The sequence below is a fragment of the Anolis carolinensis genome, chromosome 2 (assembly GCF_035594765.1).
Source record: "Anolis carolinensis isolate JA03-04 chromosome 2, rAnoCar3.1.pri, whole genome shotgun sequence".
In the NCBI taxonomy this organism is placed as follows: Eukaryota; Metazoa; Chordata; class Lepidosauria; order Squamata; family Dactyloidae; genus Anolis; species Anolis carolinensis.
Window position 1 is genome coordinate 31,870,431 of NC_085842.1, and position 19,832 is coordinate 31,890,262.

The 19,832-nt window shown below is 41.0% G+C and overlaps 1 protein-coding gene across 3 annotated transcripts; it reads left to right on the forward strand.

The window, feature by feature from the left end:
- The first annotated feature begins 3,344 nt into the window (after positions 1 to 3,344).
- Positions 3,345 to 19,283, forward strand: LOC103277997 (zinc finger protein 501). Of its 3 annotated transcripts, none has more exons than XM_008105502.3 (5): positions 3,345 to 3,587; positions 7,592 to 7,682; positions 9,937 to 10,063; positions 13,199 to 13,312; positions 15,156 to 19,283. In XM_008105502.3, exons 3-5 carry the CDS (start codon positions 9,937 to 9,939, stop codon positions 16,349 to 16,351), a joined length of 1,437 nt encoding a protein of 478 aa, XP_008103709.1. In that variant the 5' UTR covers positions 3,345 to 3,587; positions 7,592 to 7,682; the 3' UTR covers positions 16,352 to 19,283. The 3 variants fall into 3 exon arrangements, with proteins under 3 accessions (XP_008103709.1, XP_008103710.1, XP_016847274.1); XM_008105503.3 differs by having other exon boundaries at positions 9,943 to 10,063; XM_016991785.2 differs by lacking the exons at positions 3,345 to 3,587; positions 7,592 to 7,682 and having other exon boundaries at positions 7,699 to 10,063.
- Positions 19,284 to 19,832: the final 549 nt, after the last annotated feature.

The following is a 19,832-nucleotide window of genomic DNA, read 5'->3' on the forward strand; positions in this document are numbered from 1 at the left end:
TGTTACTACCTTTATTTCCATGTACAACAATCTATGGTATGTACATTTACCGATCCTGCATGCTTCTAAACAAAAACTTTACTAGGTCTTACTTTCGAGGGAGGCCTTATATTTAGCAATTCAGCAAAACCTCTACTAGGTCTTATTTTCTGGGGATGTCTTATTTTCAGGGAAACAGGGTACATCTATGGCAGGCATCCTCAGAGGTTGTGAGGTCTGTTGGAAACTAGGCAAGTGGGGTTTATATATCTGTGGAATGTCCAGGGTGGGAGAAAGAACTCTTGTCTGCTTGAAGCAAGTGTAAATGTTGCAATCGGCCAGCTTGATTAGCACTGAATAGCTCTGCAGCTTCAAAGCCTGGCTGCTTCCTACCTGGGAGAATCCTTTGTTGGGAGTTGTCAGCTGGCCCTGATTGTTTCCTGTCTGGAATTCCTGTTTTATGAGTGCTGCTCTTTTTTTTCTGTCCTGATTTTAGAGTTCTTTAATATTTTGTTCATTTTCATGGTTTCCTCCTTTCTGTTGAAATGGTCCACATGCTTGTGGATTTCAGTGGCTTCTCTCTGTAGTCTGACATGGTGGTTGTCGGAGTGGTCCAGCATTTCTGTGTTCTGAAATAATACTCTGTGTCCAGGTTGGTTCCTCAAGTGCTCTGCTATGGCTGATTTCTCTGGCTGAGTTAGTCTGCAGTGCCTTTCACAAACAATGCTGTGTTTGGTGAGCCCTATGTAGACAAGTCTAATGCAGACTAACATATTATTATTATTATTATTATTATTATTATTATTATTATTATTATTATTATTGTATGGCACAGCAAACAAGATAGATATGCTGGATTTCGTATCATAAAATCACAAGTCGAACACTTCCCAAGTGTTTAGGACTGTGTGATGCATTTGGGTCATCAGCTGATTTTTTTGATCTTGGCCTCAATTGCATTTGTTCTGATGGCTTGCTCCTGGGCTGCAAGGATCAGGCCTTCTGTCTCCTTCTTCAGTGTCCCATTCGTGAGCCATAGCCAGGTCTTCTCCTTATCAGCTTTTCCTTCAATTTTGTCAAGGAACTTTCCATGCAATGTTTTGTTGTGCCAGCTGTCAGCTCTAGTTTGTAGTGCGGTTTTCTTGTACTGGTTTTTTGTCTGCTGTGCTTTGAGGAGTTTCTGATTTTTTACTTCAATCAAAGCAGGTTCTTCACTTTGCTTTACATTTTCTGCCAGGGCATGTTCTTCTTCTTTGACTGCTTGTTTTACTTGTAAGAGTCCTCTGCCACCAGATCTTCTAGGCAGATAGAGCCGGTCAACATCACTGCGAGGCTGCAGTGAATGATGAATGGTCATGAGTTTTCTTGTTTTTCTGTCCAAATTGTCCAGTTCCACCTGTGTCCAATTTATAATGCCAGCAGTATATCTTATGACAGGTATGGCCCAGGTGTTTGTGGCTTTGATGGTGTTGCCTCCATTGAGCTTGCTTTTGAGAATTTTTCTGACCCTTTGTGTGTATTCTTTGTTGACCACAGTTTTCACATGTTCATGCTTGATGTTGTCCAGCTGTAATATGCCCAGATATTTATAGTGATGAGGAACTGAAAAATATGGTTTTTTTTTACATTTATGCACATTAGAAGCAGTGAAATACAGAAAAATCAGACTCTCTTTGTGTTAGATTTTAGGGATGCACAAGCTGACAGGACAGGGGGGAGAAGGGGGGCCTGTTATCTATACATTCCAGTGTGAATTGGTTCCTAGCACAGCTTAATGGAAGGAGAGCTGACTTCTCCCCCTCCCTCTTGACAAGGGGCCATGATTAATTTACTATAGCTGAGCCGTGGTGTCTGTGACTTGCTACACACTTTTAAGAGTGCTTAGATAGGAAAATGCTGATTGTGCATATTTATGTCCATGTATGTAAGCATGTGAAGTGACTGCCGACAGTGACGTACTAATGACAAGATGTATGTAGAAGCATGTTCTTTGTCTGAAAATGTCTAAAACGCAAGTCAACGCCTTGATCGGAGCTCTGGTTTGCTTTTTGGAAGAGATTCCACTTCCATAGACTCAGCTGAATATAATAAACCAGACGTTTTGGCCTCTCAAAGGATCTCTCTTGCGTTCTCTCTCCCGTCATCTACAACAATAGGCCTCTGGCTGGTGACACTTTATTGTTTGGCCATCAGGCATACTTATGCCCTCACTTTCAATGATTTTTCCCTTCTTCAATGCCACTGTTGAACATTTGTCCGAACCAAACTCCATGCTGATATCAGTGATAAAAATTCAGACAGTGTTAGTCAGAGACTGGATTTCAGTAATTATAATAATAATAATAATAATAATAATAATAATGTTCCTTGACAAAATTGAAGGAAAAGCTGATAAGGAGAAGACCTGGCTATGGCTCACGAATGGGACCCTGAAGAAGGAGACAGAAGGCCTGATCCTTGCAGCCCAGGAGCAAGCCATCAGAACAAATGCAATTAAGGCCAAGATCGAAAAATCAGCTGATGACCCAAAATGCAGACTGTGCAAGGAAACTGACGAAACCATTGATCATATCCTCAGTTGCTGTAAGAAAATTGCACAGACAGACTACAAACAGAGGCACAACTATGTGGCCCAAATGATTCATTGGAACTTATGCCTCAAGTACCACCTCCCAGCAGCAAAGAACTGGTGGGATCACAAACCTGCAAAAGTATTGGAAAATGAGCACGCAAAAATACTGTGGGACTTCTGGATCCAGACTGACAAAGTTCTGGAACACAACACACCAAACATCACAGTTGTGGAAAAGAAAAAGGTTTGGATCATTGATGTCGCCATCCCAGGTGACAGTCGCATTGACGAAAAACAACAGGAAAAACTCAGCCGCTATCAGGACCTCAAGATTGAACTTCAAAGACTCTGGCAGAAACCAGTGCAGGTGGTCCCGGTGGTGATGGGCACATTGGGTGCCGTGCCAAAAGATCTCAGCCGGCATTTGGAAACAATAGACATTGACAAAATTATGATCTGCCAGCTGCAAAAGGCCACCCTGCTGGGATCTGCGTGCATCATCCGAAAATACATCACACAGTCCTAGACACTTGGGAAGTGTTCGACTTGTGATTTTGTGATATGAAATCCAGCATATCTATCTTGTTTGCTGTGTCATAATAATAATAATAATAATAATAATAATAATAATAATAATAATAATAATAATAATAATAATAATAATAATTTATTCCTATGACTCTTCTGCCATGCCCTCAATGCGGCCTTCTACACTGTCCCTGAGAGGAGGCCTGAGGCCTTCTTCCCCAAGCAGAGCACCGCAGTGCTGCTGCAGCAAGGCCCTCCCTCCTTCCCTGGCGCCGCCCTCCGCCTCCATCAACGGAGAGGCCGCTCTCGTCGCCCGTCCAGCAGAGGCTCCCAGTACAGCCAGAGCAGCGGTGAAGGAAAGAAGTCCTTCGTTTTGCCTTCCCCTCACGCATCCTCTTCCTCCCCCATAGCAGCTCCGTTGTTTCTTGAGGAAGAAGGCCTTGGGAACCGCTCTTCTTCGCCAGAAGGCCTCCGGCCACCATTTTCTCCTCGCCTGAGCCCCATTAAGGTGAGAGCGGGCCCCGGCAGCCATTAACTTCCTCTCCTGCTCCGGCCTCAGGGTTTTCTTAGGCCAGGAATTTCTTCTTGATTGTATGGAGACCCTATAGGGTTTTCTTAGGCAAGGAAAGGGGACTCAAAGGTGGTTTTGGGGCAGTTGCTTCTCTGAAATCAAGTCTCTTTACCATTTAGACCAGTGGTTCTCAACCTGTGGGTCACCAGATGTTTTGGCCTACAGCTCCCAGAAATCCCAGCCAGTTTACCAGCTGTTAGGATTTCTGGGACTTGAAAGCCAAAACTTCTGGGGACCCACAGGTTGAGAACCACTGATTTAGACTTTATGGATTCCCTGTATAGCAAGCGTGGACCAACTTTGGCCCTCCAGGTGTTTTGGACTTCAACTCCCACAATTCCTAACAGCCGGTAGGCTGTTAGGAATTGTGGGAGTTGAAGTCCAAAACACCTGGAGGGCCAAAGTTGGCTCATGCCTGTATTGTCTGGTATTTGTTATTGGTCTCTCATCCAAGGGCTAACTATTTACTGACCCTACTTAGCTTCCCAGATCAGCTATATCTAGTGGCTTTAGAGTTGTTGTTGTTGTTGTTGTTGTTGTTGTTGTTGTTGTTGTGTGCCTTCATGTTTCTGTCTTATTATATTTATTTATACCTTGCTTTATCTTCCCCCAAAGGTGACTCAAAGCAGCTTAACATAGACATTTTAGCTCAATAGTTAAAATATACAAATATTAAAACAGAATTAAATATAAACAGAGATTCGCAATTAAAACTATTCAAACATATTTGATGCATATTCAAAGATAAGATCACCCCATGGCTTTCATAGGGGTTTGTTATGTAATGAATGCTCAGAAGTGGTTTTGCCTGCTCCTTTTTCAGGAATATAGCCTACAGCAGTTGATTTTCGTTGGTCTCCCCTCCAAGGACTAATCAAGGTTGGCCATGCTTAGCTTCCAAGATCAGACAGGATCTGCTACTCTTAGGGTTGTTGTTGTTGTTGTTGTGTGCCCTCCTGTTGTTTCTGTCTTAATGCCTTAATGCCTTTAAAAGGATTTTGTTGTGTAGTGAATACTGTGAGATGGTTTTGGAGCTCCTTCCTCTGACATATAGTGTACAGCACTTGATAGTTCTTTCTGGCCTCCCCTCCAAGGACTAATCAGAGTTGGCCCTGCCTAGCTTCCAAGATCAGACACTATCTGGAGTTCTTAGTGTTGTTGTTGTTGTTGTGTCTTCTTGTTGTTTCTCTTATGGAGACCCTGTGGCTTTAATATGTTTTTGTTATGTAATGAATGCTCAGAGGTGGGTTGGCCATTTTCTTCCTCTGAAATATAGCCTACGGCAGCTGATTTTCCTTGGCGGTCTCTCATCTAAATACTAAACAGAACTGACCCTGATTAGCTTCCTAGATCAGACAGGATCTGGTTCCATATGCTTTAGAGAGGGGTGTGGAAGTCAGGAAAGTAAGCAAAATAAATGAATATGCAGCCTTGGTAAGGGTAGGGGGATAATGGTTTATGAGAATGTATATGGAAGGGAGATGGAGAACACAAAGATTTCTCCTCTCCTCCACTGAGGTTAAGGATGTAATTACTCCCTTCCATGGACTCCAGCTGGATGTACACTGCCATATAATCCAATTCAGTGCAGTTAATCAGCATTCAGAAACTGGATTATATGGCAGTGTAGATGGGACCTCCCTCTCTGCTCTTATGCTATCAGTAGGGAAAAACTGTAGAATCCTAGAATTGGAAAAGACTGTAAGAGCCATCTAATCCAACCCCTGCCATGCAGGAAAGCACAATCAAAGCAGTCAGTTGAGTTTTATTTATGGTGTGCATATGGTGACAGAAAAATACCTTAAAAGGCACTAGCTCCCTATTATGGAGAGCAGAGAGGGAGATAAATAGAATTCGTCTGGTTACTATTTGGGTAGCTAACGGATACTGGATATTGTGCAGGCTATATTTTGAAGGAAAGAACTGGCAGAAAAACGCCTTCTATTCTTCACCTAGGAAAACCCTAGGAAATTCATAGAATTGACATAAATGGACACATAACTTGTGTAAAGTGGTATGTATTGTATTTTTTATTCTTTTGGGAACATCTACACTGTAAAATTAATGCAATTTGATTGCCGTGGTCTGATGCTATGGAATCCAGCCAGGGGTTTGCAGTGAGACACCAGGTCTATTTGGCAGAGAAGACTAAAATCCTTGTAGTCGTGGCAGTTAAAACAGAGCCAAACTGCATGAGGTCTACAGTTTAGATGCACCCTATGTTTCAGAAATGTACTCAGTGTAGTTAACTGTCTTTCATCATGTTTTTAATGATGCTGATATTTAGTTCTTTTTTACTATTGTCAATCAGTGTTTTATCTGTAATATTTAATTTTTGTAAACTGTTTAGAGTCTTAATTTGGGGAACAGTTAGGATATACATTCAGTTGATCAAAATAAAGATATGTTTATTTCAAGTACCATTTCAAGCTTATCCAAAATGCAGGAGTGTTTTGGATTTCAGATTTTTAGGATTTTGCAGTATTGCATTTACATAATGAGAGATCTTGGAGATAGGACCCAAATCAAAGCATATCATTCATTTATGTTTTAAAAGCACCTTACACATATAGCCTGAGAATAATTTTATGCACACTGTATTCATTAATTTTGTGGATGGAACAATGTTTGTGTACATTGAACAATCAGAAAGCGAAGGTGTTTATCCTAACCACTGAGGGGGAAAGCTTTGGAATTATGAAACATTTTGAATTCAAGATAAGGATAATCAACCCATATTTATTTACTGGGAGTGCTACAGTAATATTCAGCAAAATAGTTAAAACCACTCTTTTAAAAACATAGAACTTTATTTTTAAAAAACAATTTGACAAACCAGTTTTAAAAGGCTATATATGTTTATAGGAGACATTGTGCTGTAGTAGTTGGAGTAGTCGATTACAGTGCTGGAGTTTGAATTTTCACTCGACCATGAAACCTACTGGGTGAACTTAGGCAAGGCACACTCTCTCATCCTCAGGAAGACAACGACAGCTCAATTTCAAACAGATCTTGCCAAGAAAAATCCATCATAGGATTGCCTTAAGTTGGAAATTAAGTCACATAACAACAGAACACACGATAGTACAACTTTGTCCGTTTGCTTGAAGCTCATTGAGTCAGTCTTGCTTCTCCTATGAACTGAATACCCTGTAAAACTACAATACCCAGGATTTCACAGCATGGAACCATAGGGGTGTCAAACTACATTCATTCTGCAGTATAGATGCAACCAAAGAGATGGCTAGAAGAGTGTGTGAAAACATGGGGAATTCGCAGTTCACTATCTTATTTGTATCCCCCACTTTCTTCTAAAATCCCACATTGATATGACCTTGCTTCATTTCCACAGTGGCCTTTGTAGACAGGCTGAGATATGATTCCTGTCATAGCCAGACCTATTTCTGGCTTTAAGGAGAACCTTGACAAGTTATCCACATGCTCTTGCCCATCTTGTTCTACAAGACTGAGAAAACTGTGTGGTGTACTATAATGCCCATTATCCCTCATTGCAGATGGGATTTTATTTGCAAAAGCATCTGCAAGGATACATATTCCCATCTCCGCCTTTGTGTGTGGCAACTTGTTGGATCTAGTAGAGATGCTGGCAGGATTACCTCATACATAAGGGCTCCTCCATCCTATGAAGGATACTCCCTTACCCCTAACAATCTAGCATATTACCTGCATATCCCACAGTGATTTGAGTGTCTGGGTTATATACTTGGGTATGAGATAAAATAGCTTTTCTCTCGTTGTTAAGATACAGTATCTCTAACCTGCTTTCAGCAAGACTTTTAGTATCCTAGCTTTTAAAACAGTCTGGGTCAGATTGTTAAAGGCAAAACATTAGAGTGAATTTTAGACTACACTGAAGGCAGTTCTTAATGTAAGAGTGAGAAATCACATGGTTAGACTAATGCCTGTTATATAATTTCCAGGTGCTCTTTTTTCCTATGAAGAGATGGCAAAATTTCATTTTAGCTTCCTGTGACTCCATCCTATTCTTTGAGAACCATATTACTTCTGCAGGTAAGCTTTCTTTTTGTATCTCTTTGGGGCGATAAGAAATAAGGGCTACAAGGGGGTGGGGAGGTTTTGTTTTATGCTTTTTACCTATGGAAAGGTAAATCTTGGCTAGATAAATTTTGCAGAATTGTTCTTGTTACTGTATGCCTCTGAGTTGTTTCTCAATTGTGAAAACCTTAAGATAAACTTACCTTTTTGTTGTTGTTGCAAATTTTGTTCAGAGGAACTTTGCCATGGCCTTCCTCTGAGACTGAAAGAGAACGATTTGCCTGGGTCACTCAGTGGGTTTCTGCGATTGAGTGAGGATTAGAACCTTGGTCTCCAGAAGCATCACCCAATGCTTGAACCACTCTTACTTTATCTTGAATTCGTTATTTGAACTGTCATAGCTTCCTGAAAGATCCCGGAGATTTGTAGGTAGCACCCTCAACAGTAAATTGTATTTACCCTGATACTTTCACAAGATCATAAATTGAAATTGAAAGAAGAGAAAAGCCAAAAGCCTTGCCAGTTCAATATATATAAGTGTATAGATATATAAGTGTATAGATTTTAAGAAACACCTTAAAATCAGTGGTGGACCAGCCAGGGTGTCAGCTTGCCCAATGGCAAGTGGTCCTCTGTAAACATTAGACAGTCCACCTTCTATTTCATTTTTTAATTCAATTGTAACAATATGTATTTATGCTTAGTATCAACTATATACTGACAGTAATAACTGCAATATATGTAAATTTTAATTACTGAAATACTCATTTATCTTACAATAATTTTAATTCCACCTTTTTCCATTTATGTGTTTTTAAAAACAAAATTCATATATCTATACACATAATAAAAGTGAAAATCTGTATGTGTCTATATAGCTGGGTTGCCCAGTTTCACAGATAGGCTTCCACCTTCACAAACAACTATAATCCACAGTGCTGAGGAGCCACCAAAAGCACTCCCTCCAATGACATTGCAGGTTACCAGGAGCGCCACATCCCAGTGTTCCTTTTTCTCTCCATTGGTGTGGACTTTGCATGACCCTGCCCATTGCTTCCCCCTTAACACTTTCCTACCATTTCCTATGGCGCACAGCAAACAGAGGAATTGATCAGCAACTGAACATCCTGGAGGGGTTTGGGGGACTGACTCTACAGGGTGGAAGTTGTAGTTCACTCTGCATCAAGACTCAGCACTGTGACCCCCACCGACAATGGACCCGGACCACATTTGACACATAAAACCCACATGATCAACAGAACATACTGGAGGGTTTGAGGGGAACTGGCCTTCATTTCTGGGAGTTGTCGATCACCTACATCAGGAGACACCGAGACCTCCACTGACAATAGACCGGGACCAAACTTGGCACACAGAACCTCATAACCAACTGAACATACTGGAGGGGTTTGAGGGGAACTGACCAACCATGGTGGGAGCTGTAGTTCACCCTGCAGCGAGAGACCCCATGGACCCCACAGATGGTGCATCTAGACAGGAAACCTGCTAAACATGACAAACTAAGTACTGATGGAGTGTCAGGGGGTAACTTGGCATGATGTGAGTTGTAATTCACCCACAACCTTATGCATTTTGTATAATTAAAAAGATGACTTCAAATAATCTGGGCAACACTGGATACCCGAGGTAGTATCTTATAAAAATTAAATGATAACCTTATAGTTGTGGGTGGTCTCCCTTTGACTCCTGACAACCAATATTTTTAGATGCAGTCCACCATTGTTTACAATACATATATAATGAAATATAAAACAAAATTAAATGTTGCAATACTTTAAAATTATAAATAATCAAGCCACTGCTACAATCAGTTCAAAGTATTACTAGAAGTTTAAGGTTGCCCATGAGCCTCACTAGAGGTTTTTAATGAAAAGACAGAAATTCTTTTTACTGCTAGATATTTCATGGCATTTTTATTTGTCTGTAAGATACCAGGTCATTAAGTGAACTCTGTAACCACCTTCCCAAAATGCTTTGAATTGGGTAGCATAAAATCAGAAATCCAATCGGGAATTGTGCAGCAAAAACATGTAGGGGTAAAAGGACAGCAACAGCCCTGGTAAAGATGGGTGACATCCTATCCCATCCATGGCAGAAATAGGATCAGTGACAAATCCTATTATTTAAACCCTTTCTTGATTTTCTGGCCTGATAGATGCCAGGCATAGCAAGATAATGGCTGGCGTTGTGGCATGTGTGGATTGTGGATTGAACCTCTTTTAAGAAATAAAGATACTGTTTTTCTAAGATGCAGGTGGCGTTTGAGGAGGTGGTCGTGTTTTTCTCCGAGCAGGAGTGGGCCTTGCTGAACTTGAATAGAAGAGCCCTCTACTGGGATGTCATGCAGGAAAACTACGAGAATGTGATTTCGCTGGGTATGCATTCTCCTTGGGGTGCTTCTAATGGGATTCAAGCTTTAGGCTCCACAGGAGCAGCCAGGCTTCTTTAAAAATGGGTGGGAATCATGAATTTCTATATATGTTGTTGGACTGTAACTCTCATCATCACTCATTGCTTGCTGTGCCAGTCCCTGAAGAGTATGGAACCTTGTCACCACAATGCTTGGTGAATGCTCCCGGAGGTGATAGAATTGTTGGGAGATGCAGACCATCACAACATCTGAAAGGCACACAAGCCTCAATTCTATTTAAAGAAATCAGGTGAAGCAGTCCATGTTTGGGTTTTAAAAAAGCAGGACTCTTTCTTGTTCTGAGGGTATTTATACCAGACATCTTCAAACTGCGGCCCTCCAGTTTGAGCCTCCAACTCCCAGAATTCCTGACCAGTGAATAAGCTGGCTAGGACTTCTGGGAGTTGGTTGTCCAAACAGCTGGAGCATCACAATTTGAAGATGCCTGGTGTATTCTGTAAAATTAATGCAGTTAGACACCATTTTAATTGCCATGACTTAGTTATATGGAATCCTGGAAATTGTGATTTGGTGAGGCACAAGCATTCTTTGACAGAGAAAGAAAAGACCTCATAAAACTACAACCTCAACTACAGTTATAGTGCTGTCCACTTGCATTAATTCTACATGTTTATTTAATGTTCAGAGGTGTATATTATTTTTGTTTCCTGTCCATAGGTTCAGAAGAGATGAGAAACAGTGGGCATGAGCCAATTCACATCGTGCAATTTTATGTCACACTTGTAAGAGTATACAAATAATTTAGTGGTAATAATTTGTGATGAGAAAGAAGGAAAACTATAGAAGCTCTCTGGGTTCAAAGGATATATAATCTATGGATAGTGATTTATGTACATTAGCAAAGATTTCTGACGGTCATATATTTAAGAACAGCAACTGCCAAGTGTTACGTATCTTCTTTTTTCTTGAGCTCTGAAGTTGGAGGGACAGCTGGACATTCTTTGACAGCTCTGTAGAAAAGCCTTGAGCTCAGTGATATGTAGAGCATATGCTCGCATACTGGCTGAATTTCCGACAATTCCAGGTAGAGCAGGGGAAGCCTCAAAATTATGGAAATCTGTTGCCAATCTGTGTAAACAATTGTGGTTGATATGTCCCATCAAGTCAGCTTCAACTTATGATGGCTTTATGAATGAAGGAACTCCAAGGCACAACTCTACTCAAAAATCTCAGGGTCGTGACTTACTTTATTGAATCAATCTATCTGTAATATAGTCTTTCTCATTACTAATACCTCCTACTTTACTGAGCATTGTAATCTTTTTCAGTTATTCATGTTGTCTCATGATGTGTCTAACCTGTGATAGATAAACTAGGTTTAGTCAATTTGACTTCTAATGAGAATTTCAATTTGATTTGTTCTCATTTATTTGTCTTTTTTGTTTCATAATATCCATATGATGTTTCAAATTCTTTGCTTTTTTATTTCTATCAGCTTTCTTCATTTTTACATATGTACATGTTAATTGGAAATACTCTGGAAGTACTAAGAATATCCTGACCTTGGTACAGTGTTCCCTCCCTACTTTGCAGTTCGCTTTTCATGCCCTCACTGCTTCGCTTTTTTTTCCTGAGAGGTGTGCATGTGCAAAAGGTGCTAGTGTCCCTTTTGTGCATGCGCCCTCCCTCTAGTCAGCATCCAGCCGGGCCACTCCGGATGCTGATGAGAGGGAGGCGCATGCACAAAAGGGAAACTGGCAGGCGCCGGAGAGGAAGAAGTACAAGAAGAAGGCTTGCAAAGGGGAGAAAGGCCACCTAACTACTAATATATGTAAATATTGAAATAAATATAGTGCCTCTAAAGTAAGGTAAAGGTTTTCCCCTGACGTTAAGTCCAGTCATGTCTGACTCTGGGGGTTGGTGCTCATCTCAATTTCTAAACCGAAGAGCCGGCGTTGTCCGTAGACACCTCCAAGCTCATGTGGCCGGCATGACTGCATGGAGCGTCGTTACCTTCCTGCTGGAGCGGTACCTATTGATCTACTCACATTTGCATGTTTTCGAACTGCTAGGTTGGCAGAAGCTGGAGCTAACAGCAGGTGCTCACTCCGCTCCCGGGGTTTGAACCTGGGACCTTTCGGTCTGCAAGTTCAGCAGCTAGTGCCTCTACTTTGCAGAATTTCACTTATTGCGGGTAGTCCTGAAACGAAACCCCTGCAGTAAGTGAGGGAACACTGTATTCAGTGATAAACAATGTTCTCGGCCCATGGTATCCACTGAGTTTGGTTCTAGGACACGTCATGAGTGGATGTTCAGGGCCTATTATATACAATTGAGTATTTAAATATTGTATCTTATATAAAATGGCAAAATAAAACTAAAAGAGCCAATTCATCAATAGTATAATATCGAGATTAATTGAAATCATAGTCCCACTCTATTCTGCTTTGATCAATCCTCTCTTTGAAAATGATGTACATTTCTGGCCACTGCAATTTAAGAAGAATATTGACAAGCTAGAATATACCATATCTGGAACAGGGCACCCAGAATGGTAAAAGGCATGGAAGCCAAGCGCTGTGGCTTATGGAGCTGTATGTTTAGAATGGAGAAGAGGGGGCTGGTCGGTGTTCCATCAAATACTTGACTGAATGTCATTTTAAAGAGACATCTTGTTTTCAGATCCTCCACAGAGTAGGGCACAAACCAATGGATTCAAACTACAGTAAAAGATTGCACCTTAGCATTAGGAAGAACTGACATTTAAAGCTGTTTTGACAGCAGAATATGTTGCCTTGGGGTATGATGGAGTCTGGATGACCATCTGTTGGGAATGATTTGATTGTATCTTCCTGCTAGCAGAGAGTTGGACTAGATGGCCCTTGAAGTCTCTTCCAATTCCATGAGTCTTAAGATTCTCAGAGTCTTAAGAGAGTTCCCAAGTGGTCTCTTACTGATCAGAGAACGACTTGCTGAACTTCAACTGCATGGGTTCATCATTTGGCCTGAAATCACCATTGTATATGCATAATAACTGGGGCACTGTGCAGGTTGCAGGGGGAAGGAAATGTTTGCAGTGTCCAATTTATCATATAATTGCTGTTAACATTAAACAGGTTTCCCACCTCACTCTGAATAGGTTTTCCAGTGACCCGGCCAAGCACAACTACTGATCTGGAACAAGATGAAGAACTGTGGGGATTGCAATTCCAGGGACATCAAGAACAAGGAATCTTTACAGATCCCTTTGGAGGTGAGGAAAAACATGGTCTCTGGTACTTCTGTTTTTGGTTCTGTCCTTGGGTCCAGTTGGCCATACATTTCACTACTGATTCCTTGGCTCGCTTCTTCCTCAGAACCATACTGGGCAAGTATATGTGAGTGGAAAACACCCTTTTTGGTGAAGACTGTGTTCATTTATCTCTATTCCCTTTCTGCTTTTAATCCTGTCATTCTTCATGATCCCATGGCTATGTCTTCCATGTTTTAATTCCTCCACTTGCCCCATCTTTGGAGTCTATGGTTGGTTTTCTCAATTTATAGCTCACAACTTGTTGTGGCCTGTGGAATTCATTGCCACATTATGTGATAATGGCTGCATACTTCAGTAATTTTGGAAAAGAAGGATTAGATACATTTGTGAATCTCAGTGGCTGCTCACCATAAGAATTAATAATTGGAGTTTTTTTATATTCTGATGTTTTCAAAGCCAGCTGTAGCACTGAAATGATGTATGAGATCTTATTTCAAAGCTAGTTGTTAATTTGATTAGGGAAGAGGTGCAGGAGAAAAAAGTATTAACTCCAGCTATGGGGAACAGTTGACCGGCAAACTGCTGTAGATTTCAACTCCCTTCATTTTGATCATTGAGTGTGGCCTGATGCCATTGGGACTCGCTGTCCAGCAACATACTTTTCCCTGACTTACTAATAAGTAAAGCAAACTAAGTTGCCACACTAAGCAGATATCCATGTTTTAAAGTCTTCATGTACCCTGGTAAAGATACAAGCCAGGCACAAGGTCTGGAAGTAAGCAGGCACAACTGATAACTAGTTATTTTGGGAGGTGATGAAAGTGCAACAACTTTACATTTGTGAAGCTGTGTAACAAAGAAGAGCAAACACCGTTTATTAGTGTAGCAAGTTGTGATTTCTAGTTATTTTTAGAAGTTACTTTTCAGAGTCATCTTGGCATTAATGTTTATGTCATTTTCTTATTTATTTTCTATCAAAAGCATTGCATAAATAAATATAAAACTGATAAAAATAGAGGGGACACAAGTGGCTAAATAATTTTTGACTAGAAACAGGCAACATCGACTGCATTGTCTGTAGCTTTCAACAATTCCTCCTCTGTACATGAGGCAGGGCATTGTGAGCAGGCATACAGTTGCTGTTTATCCTGCTCCACAGTTGCACAAGGTAGAGGATTCTTAGTGTCATTTTGCGAGGTTGCCTTTTGATCTTCCCACTCCGCTTCTGAGTCTGTTCAGGGACTTCCAAGTTGCCCATTCTTGGTTTGCCCCTGGATTTTCTTCTCAATCCAGAGCAGTAGAAAAGTAATGAATAATGCAACAAGTATTGTAAGGAATTAACTTCTTTTCAGTATTATGAGTAACACCTTTACATTCCCTTTTTATTACTGTTAAGAATAACATAATATACTACTTTTCAAAATCAGCTCTCGAGTATCTATCCCATCCCTCAACAGACAAGCATTTTGAGTGGAACTGGAGTCAGTGGCAGTAACAGACTAGAGCCAGTTACTCCACATGAATTCAACCAGTTAGGAGCCTGGTTTGGCACAGCAGTCAGTGCGTTTCCTCTGCTGTTTTCCCATATCCCCCCTCAAACAGTGCTGGTATGATATTCAGTCAGTTTTTGGCATATATTGTGTTCAGAGCCCCAAATCAAAGGACAGCTTTAAAATTAAGTAAATAAAGTGCTCTGAAGATTGACCTTTATGATGGAAGGACACAAGAAGACCATGCCATTTTTAGGACTTAGATGCTTCTTATTATGGTGATTTCCTTCACAGAATAATGATTCATGTGTAGGTATGCATTCATTCATATTCTCTATCTTTTTCTGTACCAGCTGATGAAATGTTAGCTCCAGAACAAAAGAAGAACTTTAATAAAGAAAGACTTTTAAATGATGACCGATCTAGACAAGCTCTTAACTTGAGTGATTTTGAAGAATTAACTAGAACTGTGATGCCGGTTGAACATATACTAAAGAAGCAACACATATGTCCCTACTGTGATAAGAAATTTTGCCGTCGTTCTGATCTTGTTCGGCACCAAAAACTCCATACAGGAGACAGACCTTTTATCTGCAATCAGTGTGGGAAAGGCTTTGTCCAGAGCAGCCATCTCATTGCGCACGAGAAAAGCCATACCAGAGTGAAAAACTTCATCTGCTCAGACTGTGGGAGGAGCTTCAACCAGCTCTTAAACTTCAATAGGCACCAAAGAACTCATTCTAAGGAGCCCCCTTTCAGTTGTTCTGAATGTGGGAAGACCTTCAGCCGCAGCTCAAACCTGATTATGCATCAAAGGACGCATACTGGAGAGCGACCTTACAAATGCTTTGACTGTGGGACCAGCTTCAGCCGGAGTTCGACTCTGGTTACGCACCAGAGGACTCACACAGGGGAGAAACCATTTAAATGCCAGGACTGCTGGAAAAGCTTTGGAAGGCGCTCAACTCTGATTATGCACCAGAGAACTCACACAGGGGAGAAGCCATACAAATGCCCTGACTGCCCAGAAACGTTTAGTGTGAAATCCGGCCTTCTGAGCCATCAGAGGGTTCATATGACAGAGAGACCCTATTTGTGCCTGATATGCGGGAAACACTTTTGTCGGAGTGCGGACCTTATTATTCACCAGAGGAGTCACACAGGGGAAAAACCCTATCAGTGCAATGACTGCGGCAAGAAGTTCAATACGAACTCTCACCTCGTGACACATCAGAGGATTCACACCGGGGAGAAACCATACAAGTGCCCTGAGTGTGGGAAAAGTTTCTCTTACAGCTCCGTCCTTGTTGGCCACCAGAGACTTCACTCTGGAGAAAAACCTTATGCTTGTCCAAAATGTGGGAAAACCTTCCGTAACAACTCCCACCTTATCACTCACCAGAGAGTGCACTCAGGAGAGAAACCCTATCAATGCCTCGAGTGCGGGAAGAGTTTTAGCGTAAGTTCAAATCTTACTAAGCATCGGAAACTCCATGAGAAGGAGACATCTTTTAAGCAGGAAGAGTTGTGTCATCAGAAAAGTTGTTAAGCAGGGTGTTATATTGTGAAAGTGTTGGTTCAAACAGTGCCCTAGAGAATGGTCAAAATAGGAATGGTCATGGAGTAGTAAGGAATGTATACTATGTAGAATGTAGAATGATTTAGTTACAGGATCAGTTAGATGAATTGAAATACTCTAAAGCCGAGCTTTCCAAGCATTATATGCTGGTGACACATTTTAGACATGCATCATTTTGCGATACAGTAATTCAGTTTTACTGGCAAACCAGAGGATAAACCAACCTTTATAAGAGATACATAATGTCATAACAAAATTTAAGGGACATGACATATCTCATTAAAACCTTTCATTTATGTATTTTTTAAAATATGATTTTTATGATACTAACATACTTTTCCAAGATTTTTGTCACCTTTTGTTGCATTTAAGCAACACACCTATGCACTGCAGCCGACATATTAAAGCAGGGGTTCTCAAACTTTTTCAGCTATGGAGCCCTTTTTGAAGCAAAAGTTTCTTGTGGAGCCCCAAGAAATGTATATGGCATTAGCCAGGCCAGTGGCAGATAGATGGAAAGTATTTGTATGAACTAGCTCACACAGTACAAATAATAATAATAGATATAATGCAAATATAATAATAGCAGAAACCCCAGAGACCACCCAGTACAACCCCCTTCTGTTATGCAGGAAAATCACAACCAAAGCACCTCCAACAGATGCCCGTCCAGTCATCATAATAATAATAGCAGAAACCTCAGGGGCCATTCAGTCTAACTCCCTTCTGCCATACAGGAAAAATACAATCAAGCATCCTCTGATCGGTAGGAGGGCAATAGGGTTTTTTGGAAGCAAAGAAGGGGGCGGGGAGGCTGAGCAGCGAGAAAAAGAGTTTGGGAGGTGGGGAAGAAATGATTTGTGCCCCAGAAGGATGCTGCTGCTGTTTCCGGCAGCTCCAAACTTTAATTTGCTTGCATTTCTCAGGAAGAGGAAAGCAGAGGAGCAGCATGGTGGTGTGGAACCTCTCACAATCACCTGCGAGGCTCCAAGGGCTCCACGGAGCACAGTGTGAGAACCCCTGTACTAAAGTGTCATGATACACAGTTTGGAAAGCTCTGTTCTAAAGTATGACTCTTCTAAAGTATGACTTATGTCCACAGGGGGGATAAGTTCCTGAACTGAATATGGAAATAGGAAACCATGGATGAGTGCAAAAACTATTGAAATGAATGTCTTCTGCCAGTGGTTACTATAGAGGTGAACTTGGCCTAGTGAATTCCTAGGAATTTTCTAAGTCTCCCAGTATGATTCTGCTGTAACTTCTGGCAGACGTATGTCTTGAAATTGCCCGGAGGACCCTAAAAAATACCTATTTTATCGGATGCGAGTAGGTGAAATGTGGCAAACAATCCTTCAGGTACTGGGGTGATACTGTATTAACTGATTATTCATTGGCAGCTTTCATAATGAGCTATCCATTGAGATTTTAAGCTAAAGAAAAGCATAATTGATATATTTTCAGTATATTATTAACATGCTTTGATTCATATATTTCTTAGTTTAGACAGTGATAGATATAACATTTTAGGGCCTTGAAATATTTAACATTGCAGAATGGGCCTCTGCATTTCCTTGGTTCCAGCACGTGCATGGATCGTTACATCTTTTTCTGCAAAAGTTTTTTTTCCCCCTTTGGAAGGTAGAGAAGGTGTTTTAAAAGTTGCTTTGTCTTTCAGGCTGTGATCCACATTCTACTCATTTACTCAAAAATAAACCACATTGAACTTGATGGTACTTCTGAGCAGACAGCTATATGATTGTACGCTTCATTGTTTTATCAGAATAGAGAGTGACTTCTGTCAGGGATAGGAGGCTTTCAGAAGTGGGGCGGGGGGAGAGGGGTCACGTTCCCTTTCAAAATTACTCCTATATCTCTGCCCCAGGAGTCAGCCTCAATGAGTCCAAGGATTGTTTTTAGCTTTTTGGCAGGAAGGTGGGCATATAATTTCCCAATAAAGTCTCCATGGATGTGAAAAGTCTTCCAATCAGTTGCAGTAAAGATTGGTTGGTGGGGAGCACTGCAGTATTGGTTTGCTCACATGTATAAATATGTGAGGTAGGAGCAAGCTTGTTTTCTGCTGCCCTGGAGACTAGGACGTTGTATAACGGCTTCAAACTACAGAAAAGGAGATTCCACATGAACATCAAGAAGAACTTCCTAACTGTGAGAGCTGTTCAACAGTGGAACTCGCTGCCCTGGAGTGTGGTGGAATCCCCTCCTTTGGAGACTTTTAAACAGAGGCTGGATGGCCATCTGTCAGGGGTGCTTTGAATGCGATTTTCCTACTTTTTGACGGGGATTGGACTCAATGTTTACAATTATTAGCCAAAGAGTCCTACAGCTGCCAAACTACATGTCCTAGAAATCCATATAATGTTATTGTGACGCTTAAAATGCCATCAGAGTGTTGTTACAGTATAGTATGAAAGGACCCTCTACTGAACTCTTGCCCATGCTTTCTGTGAGCAGGAATGTTTTCAGGTGGGAAACACATTTATATAATGTAATCCAGGAAACATTTTGCCAATGAAATCCTATACTTGTCTCCTCAGAAATAAACACCATTGGAGTTTGCCTACAGGTGAGAGAGTACCAAACTGTTTATATTTATTGAAGGCTTACTATGTGGCATAGATTTGGCTTGTTGGGGGGGGGGATGATTATAATCAGTATAATAGCCCTTTTTTTCTAACACATATTAACAATAACAAATTAAACATTTGACCTCCTTCATAATTAACAAAACAAGCTCTGATCCCGATTTATTTCCCTGAAAATGGGTGGGATAGGAGTCGTGAATCTGTAATACAGTAAATTCAAATTCTATACTGGAAACACAAAATCCTTTTCCCCGCCCTTCTCAAAAGAAGTTATATGAATAAAGTATATTTGTATCTGTCTCCTTGTGTTTACTTGTTGATTCTCCAACATCCAGGTTCACCATAATAACGTAATAATAAAGGAGTGGGGTCATGAAGGATTGTCAGCAAGATAAGTAATAGCCCAGAAGTCATTCTTACCCTGCAACGGCGTGGTAGGCAGATGGTCCCAAACATTTCATGATCAGTATCCCAAAGGTGGGGTAAAGCACTGGTCCTCAACCTTTGCCCATCCAAATGTTTTAGATTCCTAACTATCATTGACCACTGATTATGCTAGTTGGGATTTATGAGACCAAACATCTGGAAGGCCGAAATCTGAGACCCACTAGAGTGAAGCGCAGTAGAATTGAGAACAGGACAACTTTTTTTAGTCACGCTGTCTTGCTTCTTAAATGACATGATTCAATGGTTAGTCAGAAGAGTATGATTTTTATGCTTGCAGTTTTCGTTTTAATGATTTAACGATCGGGCTTTAGCACAGCAGGTTAAGCACCAGTTGCAATAAATCTTTCTAATCGAAAGGTTGGCATGAAGCTCGGATCTGGGGTGAGCAGGCACCTTTGGCC